Source organism: Heloderma suspectum, chromosome 4 (assembly GCF_057233095.1).
Source record: "Heloderma suspectum isolate Gila_16-S chromosome 4, 16-S_ref, whole genome shotgun sequence".
NCBI classification, from domain to species: Eukaryota; Metazoa; Chordata; class Lepidosauria; order Squamata; family Helodermatidae; genus Heloderma; species Heloderma suspectum.
This window is the reverse complement of record NC_139461.1, coordinates 118,637,389-118,660,120: the sequence shown is the minus strand read 5'-3', so window position 1 is coordinate 118,660,120 and position 22,732 is coordinate 118,637,389. Positions and strand designations below refer to the sequence as shown.

Genomic DNA, 22,732 nt, shown 5'->3' with positions numbered 1-22,732 from the left:
ACTTGTAAACAAGCTTCACTTCTCAGTAGGGATGTCAGAGAAATCCACTGCGGATTCAAATGAGGCTGGATTCTTTGGAATCTGGCCTCAGGAATCCGCAGCAGATCGGGACTACTTACCTCCGCTCCAGGAGGACTGGAGGCAGAACGGCACTCGGCTGCTTCTTGCCAGGCAGAGCCGTTCGCCTCCTCCCTGTCCCTGCCATGTCTTTAAAAAAAAAAAAAAGGCCATCAGCAGGATGTGCCCATAGACGTATATGCAAATAGACTCATGAATCTTGCATCTAAGTCTATGTGTCCATAGGCTTATATGCAAGATTCATGGCTCTATTTCGCATATAAGTCTATGGGCACATCCTGCTGAAAGCCTTTTCTTTTCTTTTTTTTTTTAAAGACATGGCAATCAGCAGGGACAGGGAGGAGGGGAACAGCTGTGGCTGGCAGGAGGGGAGGTAAGCACCTCCAAGCCAGTCCCCCCCCCCCGGCATTCGAGTGGAGTGGAGCCGCTCTGGAGGATTCCGGGGGGAGGAATGGATCACCTCCCTCCCCATGGATTCCCCACCAGAACAGACAGTGGGGAATCCGTACACCCCTACTTCTCAGGCACAGCCTGAAAAGGCTTTCTACTCATTAGTAAGGAATGTGCTGAGAAGGCTGTTATCGGCCCTTTGAATCATCTTCACATGCTCAGAGGCTTACTAGCAAGGGAATTGCACCAATAATGAACTTAAGCAAGCATTATGGATCTCTAGGCCCCTCCAACACTACAAATGACTTGGCTATGCTCCTGGGGCCAATACAGGTGAGTACATTTGGAATTTGAGAAAGTGTTGCTCTTACAAAATGGCTGCCATGGAGGTGGGGCTTGCCCGTTCATAAAATGGCTGCTATGTTGGGCATGGCCAGTCAAAAAACACTCCTTTTCCATCCCAGAAAGCAAACTGATAAGATGGCAAGAAAAGTACTTTGCTTAAGAAGCAGTGGTAGGGTCTGACCTTCAAAACACAGAACTGATGTTTTGAACCCCAATAAAATGATGCTGGAGGGCAGCTATTCGCTTTACACCAGGCCATCCTCCCAGTGAAAAATAATATTTAAAAAAAATCTTAAGAAATAACATAAATACCAGGAGAGGCAGAGAGCCTGTCAGGCATCAAGAAGTTGTTCATGGGCATTGGAGACTTAAATTGTACAGAACAGAATTGCTTAAACTGTATAGAACAGAATTGCTTAAATTTTACAGAATTGCTTAAATTGTACAGAACAGGTTGAGTCCATGTGAAAATGATATAAACCGGATATGAACTGATTCATACACCCTTAATTCAAAGTACCAGCGCATTCAAATGTGCTATAAATATGAATATAAATATAAATTTATAATGAATATATATTCTCATAGAAATATGAAAATATGACAATGGAATATGGAAGATAGCATTGAAGTCATACAACTGCAAGTAGTGAAACTGGCCAGTGACAGGACTGATTTGTCACGTCACATTCATTTATTTATTTATTTATTTATTTATTAATTATTTAAAACATTTCTTGGCCTCCCTTCAGGGCAGAAGCCCTCCCAAGGTGGCTTACAGCAATAAAAGACATAAAAACACATACATTTCCCTTGCTTTCCCTCCAATGCTCACCATTCCCATTAGCAAGTTTTTGGCAAGTGTTTAAAAGGAGTTTTAAAAGGAATTTAACATTGGAAAGGATTATATCATTGTAATTACTTCACTGTCATTTTGCATAAGTGAGTCACTTTCCAACTCTTGTGCTTTCTTTTAATATAAATGTACAAAACTAGATTCTGTGCAAAATGAGAATAGATTTGCATTTTCAATACTATATATTTTAATGAGAAATCCAAATTGCAATATATGCCATAAAATACACAAAAACCACTGGTTAAACCTGTGGATTGGCACATATAATATAGACTTCCATTTGTAGCAGATGCAATTTTGTGGCAGATATGCAAATATCTTTGGAGGTATCTGCTTTTAGTGGATAACGTCAAGTAATTACGTTGTAATGTTATTTCTTTTCCATGGAAAACACTTCAGCAAAAAATCAAATGGAACAATACAAATATCAGGTTTGGCATGTCTCATTTTGTTTCCCACACTAAGCCAAGTTCTGGAGAAGTAATTATAAAGCCAACATAATGTAGGGATGTTGGAGAAATCCTCCACAGACCCCAATGAGTCCGGATTCTATTGAATTCGGCCCCCAGAAGTCCACGGAGGATCAAATCTCCTACCTGCGCCTCCAGGAGGAATCCTCACCAGCCGGATGCTCCCCACTGGCCAGCTCCGAAGTGCCAGCGATACAGCTGCCATGTTGTATCGCTGGCTGAAGGGGACTACTGCCTGCGGACGCAAATGGCATCCGGGATGCGATTTGAGGCCGTAAAGGCCTTCATTTAAGATAAATGCAGCCATAAATGCATTTTATGCTCGCTGGGTACACTATCTCCCTCCCTCCCTCTCTCTCTTCCTGATCTATCCCTTACTGCTTCAGCTGGCAGCTCTTTTAATAGCAGTAGCAAACACACATCTATTTTGTGTGGGTATAAGGAAAACTAGGGATGGCGGAGAATTCTGCCATGGATTTCAGTGAGGCTGAATGCATTGACATTTGGCCCCCCGAAACCTGTGGCGGAACAGCCTCCCACCCCCCCGCGGATTCCCCCCTGGGACAAAGCTTACCTGGGCCAGATGTTCCTCCGGCGGCAGTGACGGCTCCGGCGGCGGTGGCGGCAGCTGGTCTTTCGACTGGCTGCCACGGCTGCCATTTGCATCTGCTGTTTGCTGTGATAGGCTACGTAAGTATTTACGTAGCCTATCATGGCAAGCTACCCCCCCCCAAACAAACAGCATACGCAAATGGTGGCGGCTATGGAGGCCTCCATTTGAGTTCCCTTTTTTTTGCTGTTTAGCCTACATAAATATTTACGTTAGCTATTGCGGCGAAAAAAAAAGGGGAATGCAAATAGCGTAGTGGGAGCTATTTGCGTTCCTTTTTTTTGCTGTAATAGCTTACATAAATATTTACGTAGGCTAAAATGGCAGGAAAAAAAAGGAATGCGAATGGCGCCCACTATGCTATTTGCGTTCCCTTTTTTTCTGCCGTAATAGCCTATGTAAATATTTACGTAGGATAAAACGGCGAAAAATAGGGAACGCAAATGGCGGCTGCAGTAGCCGCCGCCATTTGCGTATGCTGTTTTTTTTGGGGGGGGGCTGCTGTGATAGGCTACGTAAATACTTACGTAGCCTATCACGGCAGCCTGGCTGGATGCAAATGGTGCCCGCTATGGCGGCCGCCATTTGCATCCGCAGCAGCCCGTCCACGGCTGGAACTCTGGCTGTGGACGGCCCTGGCCGGCTGCTCCGTGGAGCCGCCGCGGAGCGGAGCCAGCTGGGCAGGATTCCAGGGGGGAGGACCGGATCGCTTCCCCCCCACTGAGGATTCCAGGGGGAGGGACAGAGCACCTCCCCCCCCGTGAATCACATCCACGAAAAGGTAAGTGACTTTCGTACATCCCTAATAAAAACACACACAAAAACTAAGTTACATGCTACATCTACTAAAAATTAAAATATTCCCCAGTTTGCAAGTCACTATTACACTTGAGAAAGAGATACTCAAGAAACCAGTAAACATCCGAATGGTAGTAAGTTTTGAACAAAAGGAAATGCTTTGACCCTTTTACTGAATAAGAAAGGCCTTTATTTTCAATGTGAGACAAAAGTGTACAAAGCCCTTCCTCCTAATTAGTAAAGAAGGTGTACCCTTGCTTATACAATGCCTCATTTTGCAGTACATAAACAGTTGACTTATGAAGGCATTACTAATTTAAGAAGCTTTGCCCATAAGGTCCGAGGTAAACGAGATACTGCCACAATAGAAAATCCTCTGCAGGGTTTTACACCTTTGCATGTTTCCAGCTTAGAGAATATATGATTTAGAACAAGCCTTCTGAATGTATCCATAGAAATAAAAATGGATGCTATTAGAGAGCTGAAAGTTGAAATAAAATAATTAAAGTGATGTAGTCTTACAAAATAGAATGGGTCTAGACATGACGTTGGCTCAGCAAAGAGGAGTATGTGCTGTAATTAACCAATCTTGCTGTTTCTATGTCAATCATGACAGTAAAATAGAAACAGATTTGGAAAAAATAAGAGGCTGTACATGTTTTACACCAAGTAAATCCTGACCAAGTAAGAGGATGGTTTAATTGGCTAGATGACCTTCTCCCAAATATTAGAATAGCACTGAAACATCTGCTGGCCAAAATCTTAATAGGTATACTAGGAATTACTCTGTTGATTGTCTTAGCGATCCTAGCGTAGAAAGTATCCTTCTGTCTCTGCCAGAAAACAAGAAAGATCCAGATAACCCCTCAACATGAATTCCTCAGTATCATGGTAGCTATAAAAAAGGAACCTGAGTATGCAGAATTACAAGTTAAATATGAATAAATGCATGTTATTGAAGGGACAGAGAGAGATGGAAGTAATATCTTAATTGAAGAAGAGACAAATAAGCTAGACCAGATCGAAGTGTGATGCTTCCTTTAGTACAGAAGCATCAAAAGGGTGATTCACAAATCTTTTATTCACTCCCAAAGGCACACCTACCCATTTTGGTTGTACACACATAGGCACTCCACAAGATCAGATTCCTGTGAAACAGGCGGGAGGGGGAGCACAAAGCAATATTGTGTGGGGGGGGCAGTCCCTCCAGACTTTTACTGCATGTGTGGGATGCATGTGAATAGGACTAGTTCTATAAATGCTGTATCTGGCAGCTGGGCAGTATCCAGTTCTGCTCCTGAGCCTCTGTACATTCTGTTATGGCCATGGGACCCACTGCTAGTGCAACAGGAAGACTTAAAGCAACACCAGAAATGAGCAGAAATTAGGGATGGCGGAGAATTCCGCCACGGATCTCAGTGAGGCCGAATGCCGGTGCATTCAGCCCCCTGAAATCCATGGTGGAACAAAGCCCCCCCGCCCCCCCAGCCCACAAAAGATGTGCAAAACGGAGCACCTACTTGGTGCCGTTTGCGCTGTGTTGTGAATGGCGGCTGCATCTGCGGCCGCCATTCGCTTCACGATTTTTCCCGTGATAGGGGAAATTTTTCCCATTTGCATCCCTGAGGAGGCCGTGATAGGCTACATAAATATTTACGTAGCCCATCACAGGAAAAAAAAGGGAACGCAAATGGCGGCCACCGTAGCTGCCGCCATTTGCGTTCCCTTTTTTTTGCCGTGATAGGCTGCGTAAATATTTACATAGCCTATCAAGGTGAAAAAAAGGGACACAAATGGCGGCAGCTACGGCGGCCGCCATTTACGGCCCTGTGCAGCCCAGTAGTGTCTTGATGTCACTGCGGGTGGCCCCGGCAGGCGGATCCACAGAGTCGCTGCAGAGCGGAGCCGGCCGGCGAGGATTTTGTGGGGAGGGACGGAGCACCCTCCCCCCACCGCGGATGTCACAAAACGATACAGGTAAGTTGTTTCATACATCCCTAGCATAATGTTTGTTTCCGGAACGGGACAGGTCAGCAGAGCTCCCTTCTGTGCTCCCTTCTGGAATGAGCTAGTGGGTCCCACTAGCATGCAGGCAGCACTGGATACTACCCTTTGATTTGTTAACAGTATGTCGGACATGATGAGTAGATCTATTTTTATTATAATTTGCTATTATTAGTAATTCCTGTATACCACTTAATGCAGTAACATCTCTAAGCAATTAACATAAAAATATTAAAAATCACTGTGTGTGTGTGTGTGTGTGTGTGTAAGCATTCTGTCTAGCCCCTTTCTTCCAATATTTAGGAATACCAGTATTTCACAGCTCTCTTGTTGGCAAAAGATAGTCAAGGCACTCAAACTCTTAGCTGTTTTGTAATGCAAATTACACATTGCATGGAGTTCCTTTCTTTTCCCCTGTGCTTTTTCTTTTCTTTTTAAACTCAAAGCAGCCTGGGGCAGGCTGCATCTTAGAAGAAGAAGAGGAAGAAGAAGAAGAAGAAGAAGAAGAAGAAGAAGAAGAAGAAGAAGAAGAAGAAGAAGAAGAAGAAGGGTGGGTGGAGAGACTGCTTAACCCTTTCTCCTCCTGTTGCCTTTTGCCTCAAAATCGCCATGCTGTGCTTTCAACCACAGCATGGGAATAGATACAGGGATGATCTAGGGAGCCTACATTTTTACTCAGTTGCTGTGAAAATGCAGTTTGAGGGTGGCCGATCTTGAGTTGGGAACGGGCTGATGGAGGAATGGTTAAGTAGCCTCTCTCCATGTGCTTTACTTCTGCTCAGACAGAGCCTGACCCAGTCTGGTTTGGGTTAAACATACTCTCTCTAGAGTGGCTGCTTATGAATTGCCAAAAGAGAGGACATGCGTCACCAAAAAAAGAAAACAAAACAGCACATGCTAATTTGATGGGTATAGATGCAAATTTAGACATTATGATTATAATTTAAATAGAAATACAGTGCTTTTCATGGTAGTGTGGAAGACTGCGACTAGGTGACATGCATGATGCATTCTGAGTCTGCTGCTCAGGGGCTGTTCATGGGCAACGTCATGGCCCAGCTCTTCCTTCTGATGGTTTAAACTCTACTTGAACTGGACATCCCATCAAATAGAAGGGAGTCATCTGGCAGGTGTTCAAACAGAGGACTGTCCTCTGTAAAAGAGGACACATGGTTACTCTCTCTCTCTCTCTCTCTGGGGCAATCTACATTACAACTTTAAACTGGTTTCAAACCTGTTTTTAGTGATTACGGCCACCAAATACAGGTATTCTGAGAATTGTCGCTCTAGGAAGAGGGACCACTTGGGCAGGGGACAGGGGTCTCTAGCAAATAATTTTCAATCTCTCTCCCCCACCATATCATAGAACTCTATCTTTAAGCCTTATGCTTTGTGTGTTTAACAGAAGTCTAACCCCTATAACCAACAGGAAACTATTTGGGAACAGGGGGCTAGTACTGAGGGAGGCATGGATGGGAGAGCTGCCTGGTAAGGAAGGAACAAAGCTGCTGCAACTTAGGAACTGCTCAAAAGCTATGGGGAGCATTCAAGAAGTGAAGTCCCTAGTCAGGCACAGTAAGTAGATGGTTAAATGAATGCTACAGGAAGGAAAAGTGAGCTGGGACGTGAGACAAAGCCATGGGCTTGATGCAGTGGGGGTGAGAAAAATTGGCTAGGTCTGGAAAACTCCAAGGCCTTTTGAAATGGGGGAGAAGAGAAGGAAGTAAAGGGAATATTTAAAAGACTAAGCTTGGATGACAAGTTCCCTAAGCTAGGTCTGGTCTTGTTGCTTTTATGAACACTACATCTCAGCTTTTGTTTCTCAGAGAAAGAAAATTATATAACTAATTCCACAAAATAGCAAGATTGCATTGTATTCTGCTGTTCAGTATTTGCCAAAGAATGTCTGTGTTTATGGTGGCGGTGGCAGGGGAGCTGCTTACTGGAATTCACTTTGGCTTTTTAAAGACACAAAGCACTAACGAAAAGGTGAGATCATGTAACAGGTGAGAGGGTGGGTGATGACTTGAGTCTTTTGCCTGAATGTCCTAAAACCTTATGAGAAAGGAGGACTTATTTTTCAAAAGCAAGAATGCCTAACAGCCACCTAGGGCTTGTGTGAGTCTACCAATGGAGTTAAAGGCTGAGGGTAGTGTGAAACAGGAAATGTTTGTGTGTCAGTTGAAAACAAAACTAAGGGTGCAATCATCTGCATGTTCAGACAGAAAAAGTCCTATAATTCCCAGCAATTGTAGGAATTTTTTTCTGTCTAAACATGCAGGACAGGATGCCCTAAAATGGAAGACAGAAGAACTGGATCGCTCAAGCCCCTGACCGCTTAACTGGTGGAGGGATTAAGGTTGTGGAGTTGCCTTTGCCATCTCCAAAATTGTGTATCCCCTCTCATATATATCTATAAAATAATTGGGGCTAGGAGCCCTCTAGTTCTATATAGCACAGCAAAATAAAGCCTTGAGGAAAGGAGAGCGGAGAAGGAAAAAAAAAATGCCCTGAGTCCTGTCCCTAGTCCTGAAACTCCCTTCTCCTCTGCCACCTTCCCAAGAGGCCTGAACAAGGCCCCATCTACATGATGCTTGACTTGTCCATTGCATCATTGGAGCTGTACAGCTCCTGTGCTGTGGATGCTCAACGAGCCAGATATATGGGGCGAGTTACTGCACAGTTTGGTGCGGCACAGGAGCCTGGTGAGCACTGTTGCCGCTGTGAGCAACTGCATCCCTCTCTGCTGAGCGCTGGCAGAGAGGGGTGCAGTTGCTCTCGGCAGCGGCCCTCTCCCATTGGAACTGTGCCCCTGTATTGCCCCAGCCGCAGGTTTCGAACTAGGGGTGCACGAAAGTCACTTACCTGGTCTCGCAGCTTGCTTCGCGGTGGGGGGGAGGTGCTTCGTTGCTCCCCCCGAAGTTCAGGCCGGGGAGGAGGCTTCCCTCCTCGCCCGGCTGAAATTCAGGCCGGGGGGGAGGCTTCCCACCTCGCCCGGCTGAAATTCAGGCCGGGGAGGAGGTGCTTCGCCTCGCCCGGCCGCGAAATAAAAAGTTAAAAAAAAAACAAAAAACGCCCCCGTGATAGGCTACGTGACAATTTACGTAGCCTATCATGGCTAGATCTGCAAAGTCAGCCATGATAGGCTATGTTAATCATCATGTAGCCTATCACGGGTGACTTAAAAAAAAAAAAAAGCGCGTACGCAAATGGAGGCCCCCATAGGGAGCCGCCATTCGCGTTCCTTATTTGGTCGCTGTAGTCTATGTAAATCTTTACGTAGACTACGGTGAAAATAAGGGCAACGCAAATAGCGTTGCCCTTATTTTCGCCGTAGTCTACGTAATCTTTACGTAGACTACAGCGACCAAATAAGGAATGCGAATGGCAGCTCCCTATGGGGGCCGCCATTAGCCGTACGCGCTTTTTTTTTTTTAAGTCACCTGTGGTAGGCTACGTGATGATTTACGTAGCCTATCACGGCTGCCTTTGCAAATCTAGCTGTGATAGGCTATGTTAATCGTCACGTAGCCTATCACGGGGGTGTTTTTTTTTCTTTTTCTTTTATTGGAATGGCGGCGGCGGCAGCCGGTCGAAAGACCGGCTGCCGCCTCTGTCCCTGTCGAAGACCTGACGAACCGCCGCCGGGACCCGCCGCAGGGAGGGACATTCGTGAAAGGTAAGTCCCATCCCGGGGGGGGTGCGGGGTGCGGGGGTGTGTGGAGAATTTCTCCTCAAAACTACTTCGGGGGGCAGAATACGTTGGCACTCGGCCCCCCAAAGTTTCGGGGAGAAATTCTCCCCCATCCCTATTTCGAACTCTTAATTTAGAGGTGCCAAGATAGTGATAAATCAGATCCAGGTTTACTTACAAGTACTACTTTATTGAGTACCATCAGCACACAGGAGTCCCGAATGGTTGGATCAGACAGCTTCTCTGAATCCAGAGCCATGGGGTACAATGGGTTTTATACCATACATGTTAGCAGCGAGGCAGCATGAGAGCAGCAAGCGCCCCCTAGCGTTCATTCCCAGCATAGACTAGCTGGGCTTGGTTCTCAGCACAGCCACCTGCAGCTTTAAGACAAGCAAACTTTTCTTCGCAGGCACATCTTGATTCACTCATTAGTATGGAATGTGCTAGGCTGCACTATTGGCCCTTTGACTCATCTTCACATGCTCAGTGGCTTACTAGCAAGGAAATTGCACCCATAATGAACTTAAGCAAGCATTGTGGATCTCTAGGCCCCTCTAACACTACAGGTGACTTGATTATGCTCTTGGGGCCAATACAGCCCCTCTCTGCCGAGCACCAGCAGAGAGGGGCGCAGTTGTTCTCAGCGGCGATTATTGTTACACGCACCATGCTGAATTGTGTTGGGCTTTTTAAAAACAGTGTTCACTATGAATTCATCACACACAAACAGACAGAGATAGAAATACAGATTTTAAAGAACACAATCAGAAATAAACCTTGCTAATGCTTCTCGAAAATTTATTTATTTATCTACCTATTATTTATTTATTTATTTATTTATTTATTTATTAAATTTCTTAATCGCCCATCTGGCTGGTCACCTGGCCACTCTGGGCAATGTGCAACAGTACAATTTAAAACAGTAAAATTATACATTAAAATATGATTTAAAAATACCCTAACCCACCCCAAACGCCTGCCTGAATAACCAAGTTTTCAGTGCATGGTGAAAGCTCATTAAAGAGCTCCCTTTCTCCCACTTCCTCTCAGCCACATCTTGCATAGGATGAAGCACCGCTTCCCTCTCCCAACACAACTGCGCCCTTCTCAGCTGAGCACCGTCAGGATGGGAAGAGAGAGGGAAGAGAGTGAGGGAAGAGAGTGAGGGAAGAGAGGGGAGGAAGAAAAAGGCGTCACACTCAATGCCCACCCCACATCCTCCGCAAACCGCGATGTCACCCCGAGGGATGGTTAGATAGCGCACCCCACCACGGTGAAGCCGCAGCAGCCAAAAAACTCAGAGGAAAAGGACACCTTGGAAATCTGCATTTTCCGGGCGGAAACCACAGAAGACTGCGAAGTGACAAGTGCATCGTCTATGCTGAGGGACCTCGACTTGCACCCGCCCCAGAGTAAAAGCTAGGTGTAGATGCACGCCAGCACTACAGGACTCCTGTTTCAGGTTGTCTAGAGCTATGAACTGCACAGCTCCAAAGATGCGATGGACAAGTCGAGCACCAGATGGATGGGGCCCTGGAATATTTCTCTTAGGGTGGATAGGGATACACTGCAACGTTTTGTTTCTGGCCCCACATTAATTATTGAAATTGCAAAGGCAGTCTCTCACTGGGAAGTGAAGAGCCTGCTGCAGCATCTACTGCCATGTTCTGTAAGCAAATGAGTTGCAGCTCCTCTCTGGCATGGCTGTTTTTAACAGGCCTGCTTCTAGGGATGGCGGAGAATTCCGCCACGGATTTCAGTGAGGCCGAATGCACTGGCATTCAGCCCCCCAAAATCCATGGCGGAATGGCCTGCCCCCCCACCCCCCCGCAGATCCCCCCCAGGACGAGACTTACCTGGGGCGGATGTTCCGGACAGCGGCGGCTCCAGCGGCGGCTGCGGCGGCGGCTGGTCTTCCGACTGGCTGCTGCCGCCTCCATTAGCAGTCTGGTCTTTTTTTTTTTTACATAGATGTGATAGGCTACGTAAAGACTTACGTAGCCTATCACATCTGGGTTAAAAAAATAAATAAAACCGCATATGCAAATTGCAGTGGCTACGGCAGCAGCCATTTGTGTTCCTGATTTTTTGCCGTCTTAGTCTACATAAATATTTATGTAGAGTATTACGGAGAAAATAAAGGGGAACGCAAATAGTGTAGCAGGCGCTATTTGCGTTCCTTTCTGATTCGCTGTTTTAGCCTATGTAAATATTTACGTAGGCTAAAACGGCGAATCAAAAGGGAACGCAAATAGCGCCCACTATGCTATTTGCGTTCCCATTTATTTTTGCCGTAATAGTCTACATAAATATTTATGTAGACTAAGACAGTGAAAAATAAGGAACGCAAATGGCGGCCGCCGTAGCCGCCGCCATTTGTGTACGCGTTTTTTTGTTTTTTGTTTTTTAACCCAGTCATGATAGGCTACGTAAGTCTTTACGTAGCCTATCACAGTTGAATACATGGATGCAAATGGCAGCGGCTACGGCAGCTGCCATTTGCGTCCCTGCTACCCAGTGGCCGGATGTCCAGCTGCTGGCAGAGCCGGCTGGCGGGTCTGCGGAATCCCCGCGGAGTGGAGCCGGCCGGGCAAGACTCCGGGGGGAGGGATGGAGCGCCTCCCCCCCATTAAGGATTCCAGGGGGAGGGACAGAGTGCCCCCCCACCGTGAAGCAGATCTTCGAAACGGTAAGTAACTTTCGTACATCCCTACCTGCTTATCATTTGTATATTGACTTTTTTTAATGACTCTTTTGCTCCTTCCCCTAGATGAACAGGACCATACTGAACATCAGCAGTGGAGACAAAAACATCTTTCTAGCTTTCAGGGAGAATGTGAGGAGAGAGAAAAAAGTACTACCATTGAGAACTTTGTAACAAATTTTTCAAATGTCTATGAGTCAGGTAAGGTTAATCTTTTATTTTCTCTCTTTCTCACTCACACACACACACATACATGTGTGTGTGTGCGCGCGCGTGCGCGTGTGTGTGCATACACATGTAGAAAGTAAAGACGTGGAAACCAGTTTGTACAGCTTGTGAATCCTCCCGCCCGTGACCTCCATGTTGGTAGGGATGTCAGAGAATTCTGCCACGGATCTCGGTAAGGCCCAATGCCAGTGCATTCGGCCCCCCAAAATCTGTGGTGGAATGAAGTCCCCCCGCCCCCCCCCACGAAAGGCGCACGAAACAGGACACCTACCTGCTGCCATTTGCGCTGACTTGCGAATGGTGGCCGCTTCATCACTATAGCCGTGATAGGCTACGTAAATACTTATGTAGCCTATCACGGCTAACGCAGGGACGCCATTTGCGTCCCTGCGGAAGCCGTGAGAGGCTGCATAATTATTTACGTAGCCTATTACGGCAAAAGAAAGGGAACAGAAATGGCAACAGCTATGGCAGCCGCCATTTGCGTTCCTTTTTTTTTTTTTTTTGGCTGTGATAGCCTACTTTATGTAGCCTATATTTACGTAGCCTATCATGGCAAAATACAGGAACGCAAATGGTGGCAGCTACGGCAGCCGCCATTTACGTCCCTGCAGGCTGCCCAGCAGCTGGATGTCCGGCTGTGGGCGGCCCCGGCTGGCAGCTCTACAGAATCTCCGTGGAGCAGAGCTAGCCGGAGAGAATTTCAGGGGGAGGGACGGAGTGCCTCCCCCCCACCGCGAATGTCACCCTTTGAAAAGGTAAGTGACTTTCGTACATCCCTAGTCTAGAATGGTGGCCATGTGAAGGAGTGCCCACCTGCTGAAGAGGACTCCTCAAGAAAAAAGTCCTCCTCATGAGGAGGACTTATTTCACAAGTCTCTAAATGTGCTGCAGCTGAGTGCTGGGTAGAACTCTGGAAGCTCCAGTGTATCTTTCAGTGAGAGTTTACTTGCTGCTCATTAACAGCATCTTTTTATTTGTTGTAGTACACTACACTTTTGATCGTGCTCTATGAGTTGACTGTGCTTCTCGGACTGCATTTTGTATCTGACTGTTTGTGTTTGGACCTTGGCTGCTCCTCAGACCTTTCTCTTGGAGCTCTACCTCTTGCTTGGTAAAACTTTGCTGTTGGCCATTGCTTATTTACTGACTACTCCTGCCTGGAACTTCACTTTTGTTGGACTGATATTTCTGTGCTTGACCATTGCCTATTGGTTGACTTGCCTTTGTATTCCACCTTAGTTTGCCCTAGTGGTGAGCCTGATGCAGCCATAGCAGGATGTAGGGGTGGCGGAGAATTCCGCCACGGATCCCAGTGAGGCCGAATGCCAGCGCATTCGGCCCCCCGGAATCCATGGTGGAGCAAAGCCCCCCCACCCCTCCACACCACGAAATGCACACGAAATGGAGCCTACCTGGTGCCATTCGCCAGTGGGTGCTCCTTGAATGGTGGCCACATCGGCGGCTGCCATTTGCCTCCCCAGGAATGCCGTGATGCCACGGACGCTATTTGCATCCCTGCGGAGGCCGTGATAGGCTACGAAATACTTACGTAGCCTATAACGGCAAAAGGCAGCCATGCAAATGGCGGCCACGATAGCCGCCACCATTTGCGTAGCTGCCTTTTGCCATGATAGGCTACGTAAATACTTACGTAGCCTATCATGGCAAAAGCGGGGACGCAAATAGCGTTCCCTACGCCATTTGCATCCCCGCTTTAGCCGTGATAGGCTACGTAAGTATTTACATAGCCTATCACAGCTAAAGCAGGGACGCAAATGGCGTAGAGGATGCCATTTGTATCCCTAGCAGCCTGACAGCGGCTGGAGGCCCCGCTGTGGGTTGGCTCGGCCAGCAGCTCTGCGGACTGGCCGTGGAGCGGAGCCGGCTGGGCAGGATTCCGCGGGGGAGGAACAGATCGCCTCCCCCCAACTGCGGACCCCAGCGGAGCCAGGTAAGTGGGGTTTCGTACACCCCTACATGTTGGACATGACAGTGGAAACGCAGAAAGTGGAGAGGTAAAGCACTTGTGTGCCCATGTGGTTCTTCTGGGAGCAAATATTTGAAGCAGCCGACAGATTACAGAAGAGAGGAGAGGAGAAACAAAAAACCTGGGCTCTTGTTTATGATGAGATATTTGGTACATTGCTTTTCTCTGTATACCCTTCTGTGTACTCAGGTCAAAGGGTGACGCCCTCCTTCAGGTTCCCCAGTGTTTGGAAGTGAAGTTGCTAACTACAGGCAAAAAGATGTTCTCACTTGTGGCCATCACTCTGGGTCAAACTGCATATTATGTTAATTATGTAGCTGAGCCCTCTCTTTTTACTCTAGGGTAAATGCACATGGCCCTGAGTTGAATTGGGACCACTGTGCATCAGGAGGAAGGATGAAACCTTCCCCAGCAGCAGTTTACTTCCCAACACCTCCCTCAGGTGGAGTGAAAAAAAGGCTCTATTGTCACCACTGCAGGATTTTTCTTCTTTTTAAAATCCCTGTGCAGTGTGGTATTTTGGCAGGTAAACAGCTGTTGGGGAAGGTTTCAGCCTCCCCTCCCCTTGTGTGGTGTTCCTGATCCAGACTAGGGTCATGCACTGTTAATGCTGGGGTTAGAAAGAGGGCTCAGGTAGATGTGCTGAAGAGCAGAGTGTTCTGTTATATGTAACTAATGCAATGTGTAGCGTGACTCTCTGGAACTCTACAGTTCCACTCTATGGAACTTTGCGTAAGGGACAAAACACATGTTACTTTAAAGATGTAGGAAGCAGCGACATCTTTTTCCTGTTTTTAATCTAGAGTCAGCATAGGGGTCCTGATCCAGATTGGGACCCTAGTGTGGAGGGGCTTGAACTCTTCCCTCCCCCATTGCAGTCCCAATCCAGATTAGGTTACCTGCGCCGGCAATTTATATTGCCAAATAGTGATACATTTTCTTGAATGGTTCAATACTTGGCAATCCAAATTGCATACCTGTGGAGCAAGGGGCTGATCCAGATTGGGACAGCAGCCAAGACGATAGAGTTAACCACCCCCTACCCACCATGGTAGCATCCCAACCCATATTGGAAGAACCCCCGCATTTACCCTTAAATAAAGTGATGTATACTTTAGGTCTAAAGTGTACTCAGGCATGCTTTGGGCCTAAGATGGCTCACTTATGACTTTTAGGAAAATGGCACAAGGCTTTTAATTTCAGAGCCCTTGTGTAGAAAACCAGAAATAACCCTTTTCAGTACAAAAACTAGTCTTGAAATGATTTTTATGATGTTATTCATTTATTTAGTCATTCATTTAATGTACTTTTAAGCTGCCCAATAACCAAGGTTCTCTAAGTGGTGTACAATACATTAAAAACATACAGTCCAAATATTAAGACAAAAAATAGAAACACAACACAAGGCCTCTTTTGTGAAAATTATGTAGTAATACTTCTGCTAAAAGATATCGCCACGTTCAAAATATAGTGAGAATCAGTTTTTATTCTCATTACAAACAAATGCTAAAGAGCATATATAGCATTCTATTATGTGGTTCCTTTCTTCAATCATCCATATACTGCAAAAAGAAGATACTTAAGACTGTAACCTGGAGATTTCCTCTGTATCTTTAAAGCCATGACCTGCACCTGCTGCACTCACAGGCACATCTAGAGATCTATTTTTATCCTGAAAGGCAGCTGGTAAATCTGTAAAACAAACAAACAAATCCATAGGTAGGCAGGCCAGGAGTAAAATGGGTGAAAGAAGCCGAAGCAAAATTGCTTCCCTATTCAGCCTTCAGCTGCAGATTTAAAGGTACAGGGGGAAACCCCTTGCAATGTGGGAACCCTATGAAAAGCCCCTTTGCCACATGCGTCCCCCTGAATCCTAAATTATTAAAGATAACTTCCTTGGGATTTTATTCTCCTAGACCTGCTGCCTGCTCGGAATGGAGAGGAATTTACAGAACATTTCCTTCATGAAGTGGTGGATATTTTCATGAGTTATATAAAGAAGACCTATGATGGAAAGAGTAAAGTGTTGGATTTTCATCACCCTCATCAGCTTTTGGAAGGGCTGGAAGGCTTCAGTGTAGAACTCTCTGATCAACCAGAACCTTTGGAACAAATACTTGTGGATTGTAGGGATACCTTGAAATATGGAGTTAAAACAGGTAACAAATGGCATATTATGTTGATAGAGCATTGTTTAAAGAAATGTAAAATGATTGCAATGGCTACTAGTCATACTATCTATAACCTTCAGATTCAGAGGCAGAGGCAGTATACCAGTTGCTCTGAATACCAGTTGCTGGGCAACAACAGTGGAAGAAGGTTCTTGTCTTCATGTCCTAGTTTGGGGCTTCAAAAGAAGCATCTGGTTGGCACTGTAGGGAACAGGATGCTAGAGTAGGTCAGCCTCTCTTCTTATGTTCTTTTGTACAGTATATGTATGTCATAATACAGTGGTTTTCAATCTTTCTGCCTTCAGGGTAGGTACAGGCTCAGTTCATATACTCGTCTGGTAGAGGAGTACATATGCCCCTCCCCATCTCCATGCACATAAAGTAACATGTGATAAGGGATCTTTGCACATACAGTTGTACACCAAACATATGTGTTCTCCCCCATCCTCCTTAAAGGTGGAATACTACACAAATCATCCCTATATGGCCATTTCCCATCCACATATCACTTTACATGTGTGGTGGAGGGGACGAGCATTACACAGTGTTTTAACCAGCTCTACACTTACTTCAGTGATGTATACACTGATGGCCTTCCTCCCCTCGCTCTTTGTATTCATGAACTTTGTATTCACGAACTTGAGATCCTTCATCTTCTGGAGTCATTAGGGGAGGGTGGCATAGTAGCAGAAGTAGTTGAAGGAGGAAGCTGCAGAGTCCGATGTTGTATTGCAGGGGTGCACAATCTTTTTGGCGCCAAGGGCAACATGTAATGCTAGTTCAGGGGCCACACACACACACACACCAGTAATCTCTATGAAGATCTCTGGGTGCAGGAGTGGATAGGACAGGCAGTAGGAAATTTGGTGGCAGTGGGGAGGTCAGGGCACCCTAGAGTGTGTGCGCGTGCACACACAGTAAAGACCTTGGGAAGTCATATGTGGTCCCTAGGCCACAAGTTGTGCACCCCTGATGTATTGGAAGGGAAATGAACAGAAGAACCACAAGGAGGAAGGAGGCAAGCTTGAGACACCATGCTGAAAAATGTAGTCCTGTACATTCAAGCCCTCTAAAGGAAGTGTTGGTTCTGCTCATGTTTGTGGCATAATGAGAGATGTACACCTAGTTCTTCACAATGAGGTAGTAAGCCTGCATCTGGACAGGATCACCTCAGACTGCACATGATGGAATTATATTGTTATTGTTATTGCTATTGTTATTGTTATTATATTTATACCCTGCCTTTTCCCCAGTACTGGAACACAAGGCGGCTTACAAAAATTAAAACATATACAGTTAAAACATATGAAAATATAGGTTAAAATATATGCTCCCTCGTGGTCACTTTTCAGACAACAATTCCAATCTAGGTTTAGTGGAGGCACACAGAGAAAAGAGCAGGATTTCTGTGCCTCCTATTCCTCACCCCACCCTGGTGGTGTTTTCAGTAACAACAATTCTAAACCAGGAAGGGAATTTCCCTCTATAGAAGAACTATGTAGAAGACCTCTCCTTTGTTATAGTCATTTCTGGTTCTGTGGTATGCATATTTTAAAGTGCATACACATAACACAGCAGTGTCCTTGTCCCACAGCAGCTGCCGTACCTCTCAGTACATACACACACACATACAAAATGCCATGCAGGCCTCATGGCACTGTCTAATTATGTAGTAACCCTTTGATGCCTGGTATCCAGCTCTATAGCAGTCCTGCTTCCTTTTTCTTCCTTTTTCTTTCCATTCTAAATTCCAGTGGAGAATTTGTACTAAGGGATGTACGAGAATTTCGTTTCAGTTCGTAAAGGATCAGAACTTGCCTTGTTCGAAACTCTGAATGTGAGCACATTTTGTCGGAAAAAGCTCATGCATTTCTAAAGTTGTGTTTGCATTTGAGAAATGTGCATTTTTTCAAACAAATATGTATTTTCATGGTTTAGTCAATAGGGGGAAGTGCGCACTTTTGAAAAATATGGATGGAAATGTGCACTTTTCCAATTCAAAATGAGCACGTTTCCCTATTCAAATGAAACAGGTTGCAAAGGAGAATGGGAGTGAAGCGAACTGAGCTTTGAAATGGAGTTCAGAATATCTCAGTGAGCTTGAGCCTCCCTAGTTCTCCCATCCTTACTTGTACCTCTGTTTGGAAACTGTTGAAGTGTAATGCGTTTCTAACATTTCTTCCAAAACAATGATCTGTTTTAACGTATTTGTATTTTTAAGGACATCCTCGTTTTTTCAACCAACTCTCCAGTGGCCTTGACATTATAGGGCTTGCCGGGGAATGGCTGACAGCTACAGCAAACACAAACATGTATGTACTGTAATCTTAGATTTTTGCAAGATTAATTTGAGGTTTAAGTAAAAACAGCAACACAAAACTACTTTTCAGTGCTCTTTAAGAATGCAAAGAACTTATGGAGATCCAGCAAGCAGAGACTAACCATTTTTGGAATAAACTGGGAGGACTGGTATATTGGTCTCAGAGACAGAGAACAAACAGAAAGGAGACAGGAGCCCAGTTTCTGCTAAAATAATGAAGGCTTCAGTTTATGGCTAAACTGCACATCATCTTAATCATGTTTTTTTTTTTAAAAAAAGCATCCTTAAGACATGCCACACACCCTCCTTTTTTAAAAAAAAGCAAAAAAGCACCTGCAGGAACTCTGATCTGGAACTCTGAACCACAGCATGGGGAAAGAGTGAGTTAACTCTTTCCCCCATGCCATTTTCCAGCTGGAAATTCCCCCTCTACTAAATTCACTCTTGCTCCCAAAAGTGCTGGTTGCAGCAAACAGCATCTTCTGGGACAAATAGCAGGATATGGCATGTAGATGCTGCTTCTGCTAATAAGAAGAAAACACAAATGAAGTGGTAGAGTCCTGAGATGATAGAAAGGATATGACTGTAGGATGAAAATCACATTTTTCACATCAACCTACATTTATTTATTTATTTATATAGACATTTATATACTGTGCTTTGAGTACAGTGCAACACTCAGAGGAACTCACAAACAATTTTTAAAACCACAATAGAATCTAAAAACCATGCATTCAATAAGAGAGAGAATAAAAATACAGAGGCAATAAAGATACAGAGGTAGAGACCACAGATAAAACAACCACAATCCTGCCAATAAAAAACTAGCATAGCAAGAAGCAGGTTTTCTTTCTTTCTCCCTCATGAGCTAGGTTACTGTACTTGTTTTAATTGGTATTAGTATTTGTATTAATATTTGTATTGGTAGGCCTTGTCCAACTTAGAGCCATTGAGATCCCATTGTACCAAAGTCATCCACTACCCACAGGTCAAACACACTGGGTTGTATCCAATGGTACCATTCTGCTAGCGAGTTTCTTCCACTTGGGGAAACCCCATTTTCATCTTTGTGCAAGTGTTGAATACATTGATACTACTTGCTCAAGCCATTCCACAACTCATTACAATTTCACGAGGATAGGTTTTGCTCGTGCTGTGCTAGTTGTTTCGCTAGCAGTTGTGCAAGCACTAGCAGTTGTGCAAGCACTAGCACAATGCCACCTCTTATATTTTTTCCACTACCATTCTGTTGAATACAACCCACAGAATGATGGTGACTTGGTTGTGGTGAGGCATAAGTAACCATCCCGCAAACATCAGAAGAGATCGCTCACTGCAGTCCACTGACTGGCCACTACAATCTTTCTGTATCCCACTTTTCCACTTCAAAATCTTCAAAGTGGCTCACAGTAAAACCAATAAAATTCCAACAAATCATCCAAGTGAAAAATAAAAAAGAACCCTTAAGCAGAGCAAAATAAAAGACTAATGTCAATAAAACTACCGAAACAGCCAATAAAGTGATAAAACACAGCAGTAGTGGAACCTGTGTTCAGTTGTAAAGGCCTTGATGGATAGAAAAGTTTTAACTAGGGACCTAAATGCTAGTAATGTTGTGTCCATGGAGTCATGGACACATCTGGGGAAAGTATTCCACAGACAGGGTGCCACGACTAAGAGCATCCTCTCCCTGGACTTCACCTATGTAAGCTTGGAAGGCCACCTGGAGATGTAGATCTTAATTATTGGTCAGGTTCATATACAGGTCTGAGTAGCATAATTAAATAATCAGAATGTATCACTGGGAGTAATACCATTCAGTTTTGACACTTTGAAATAAGTCCTGAGAGAGCTTTCTGGACAGACATCAAGATTTTTTTAAAAAAGTGGAACTAATTCTGCATGCCTGGAAGGCCTCTGAACCATGTTTCTCAAACAGCACCCACAATGCACAGCAAACTGCTTTTGAAGTTCAGTAGAACTTCAAAGCCAAAGCATGAAAGAGATAATCATACATATGGCAAAAGTTCAACAGGAGCAGTAATAATTGCTGCTGGAATGGCCCTTTCCAAATTTCCTGTTTAGCAATGGATCTCTGCCTGCTTTCTATGGAGCACTGTGACATTTCAGCTCTCTATTAATAGAACATATTTGGTGTAGTTCGAAACGTTCTTTGCAAGCCTAGCAGTGCACATTGGACCTGTGCAGCGTACTATAACATTTCTCTTTACTGTTGTGGATTAAAACATCTATACATCTACAGTTAGTTAATGCTATTACACTCTGAACTTGAATTTTGGCTACAACTATGCAATATGACTGTAAGAGAGGCTAAAGGGACAAAAGCACATGGACAAGGTGCAGTATGATTAAAATGGCATTTTGATCAAAGGAAAGGGGAAACTTAATTATATATCCTCTGGTCTTGAACCCTATTATGTACTTACTGTACAGGGATCTTTATTTACTGACCAGCTGGTAAACGCTCCTATCACTTTTCTGGGCAAAGCTGTGCATACAGACCTGGAAGGCAACTTAGCAGTGCTTCAGTGTTAGATAGCAGCATAGCGTTCTTCCACGTTATTGTTCACTCTGCATTGTTGAACAGAAAACATTTGCTGGCGCTCCCTAACATTGACAATAGCAGGCTTTTGTCTTTGAGGCTTTTGTCCACAGTCAACTTTTTATCCCATATTTAAGCTTCTGAGAATCCTACGCCCTGCCAGGCTGAAGCTGGCAGGGTGGGAGGAATGGCAGAGGTGATCTTTGCCTCCCCATCCTCTGATCCCCTATATTTTTGCTAGACGGGCTTTTCAGCCTGTCTAGTGAGGGTACTTCAGAAGGAGAGGGAAAGAGGCTGGAGGAGGCACCGGATAAATTTTACCCTGGCTTCTCCAGTCTCCTCCCCACCCACCTGCCCACTTTTCCCCCTCTCTGAGGTTGATTTTCTGACCTCAGAGAGGCAGCCATTGTAGTTCTCTCTGTGCGGCCGGCTGCAAGGAGTCTCAGATTGGATCTCTGACTCCCCCTTCTGAGGTCAGAGTGCTGTATCTGACCTCAGAAGGTGTTTTTCCAAGCCAGGGATCATAGGACTGCTCTCTGTCAGTATTTCAGATCATCTTGGAATCATGCCAGGTACAGCATGGGCCCTGAATTCCTGTCTAGTTGCGCATAGGTCGTCAGAAGCAACAGCTACTTGCTCGTTGATGGGAATGGCCATTCACCTGTGCATCCAAAGATGCATCCAGTCAGCTCCTTTGGGCCAGGATGAGCATTGTGATACAGGCGCAGATGTACACCAAATCCAGATGTGTTTCTACAGCCACATGTGCATGCAAAGAAACCTATATCTCTGTGAGCAACTCTCTTTTTCTTGACTGAGATGGAAATCTGTAGCGATTTGTCTTCATTTATTTTTGTTTGTCCAGTAGTTCATCTGAATTCCTTTTGGTGCTTCTTATTTTTCTTATGATCGTGTGTCACTTGCTTTAAAACATTTATTAGGTTTACTTATGAAATAGCTCCAGTATTCATTGTAATGGAGGAGATCCTACTTAAGAAAATGCATGAAATTATTGGATGGGGAGAAAGTGAAGCAGATGGTGTATTTTCTCCTGGTAAGTAGATAAAACACTACTATGCCTTTTTCAAATCCAGGAACCAACATGGATCATTTGGTGACATTTTATATCTGAACATGAATGTGAACATAGTCTGTGTCTAGATAGAAAATGTACTCCTGTGTTATGTATTTTTTAAGCTGGGGACAGAAAGTGCTATAGCTAGATGGGCAAATTAAAACTTTTAAGAACTTTAACGTTTTGATTTGCCAGTCTATTGATTTTTTATCCTATGTTGGCTTAAGGACATGAAGGAAAATTTCCTATCCCCTCTTCCTTCTAGCTGCCCCCTGCATTCCATCCCAAATTGTTCAGGGGAAACCCACTCCCAACTCCCCAGAGAGGCTATTTGACGGCTTCAGGGGGGATTAGGGGATGGAAAACTTCCCTTCCATGAATGCTGAGTTAGTTTATTGTATTATCCAAACTATTATCTTTATCTCTAGGACTG

At 44.9% G+C, this 22,732-nt stretch overlaps 1 protein-coding gene across 1 annotated transcript in view; it reads left to right on the top strand.

The window, feature by feature from the left end:
• Positions 1-22,732, top strand: part of LOC146347366 (glutamate decarboxylase 1-like) — a 51,674-nt gene that overhangs the window by 4,614 nt on the left and 24,328 nt on the right. Inside the window, exons 2-5 of the mRNA XM_084848133.1 lie at positions 12,019-12,153; positions 16,087-16,329; positions 18,563-18,653; positions 22,166-22,278. Of these exons, the coding sequence (XP_084704259.1) occupies positions 12,019-12,153; positions 16,087-16,329; positions 18,563-18,653; positions 22,166-22,278 (582 nt within the window). The remainder of the gene's footprint in view (positions 1-12,018; positions 12,154-16,086; positions 16,330-18,562; positions 18,654-22,165; positions 22,279-22,732) is intronic.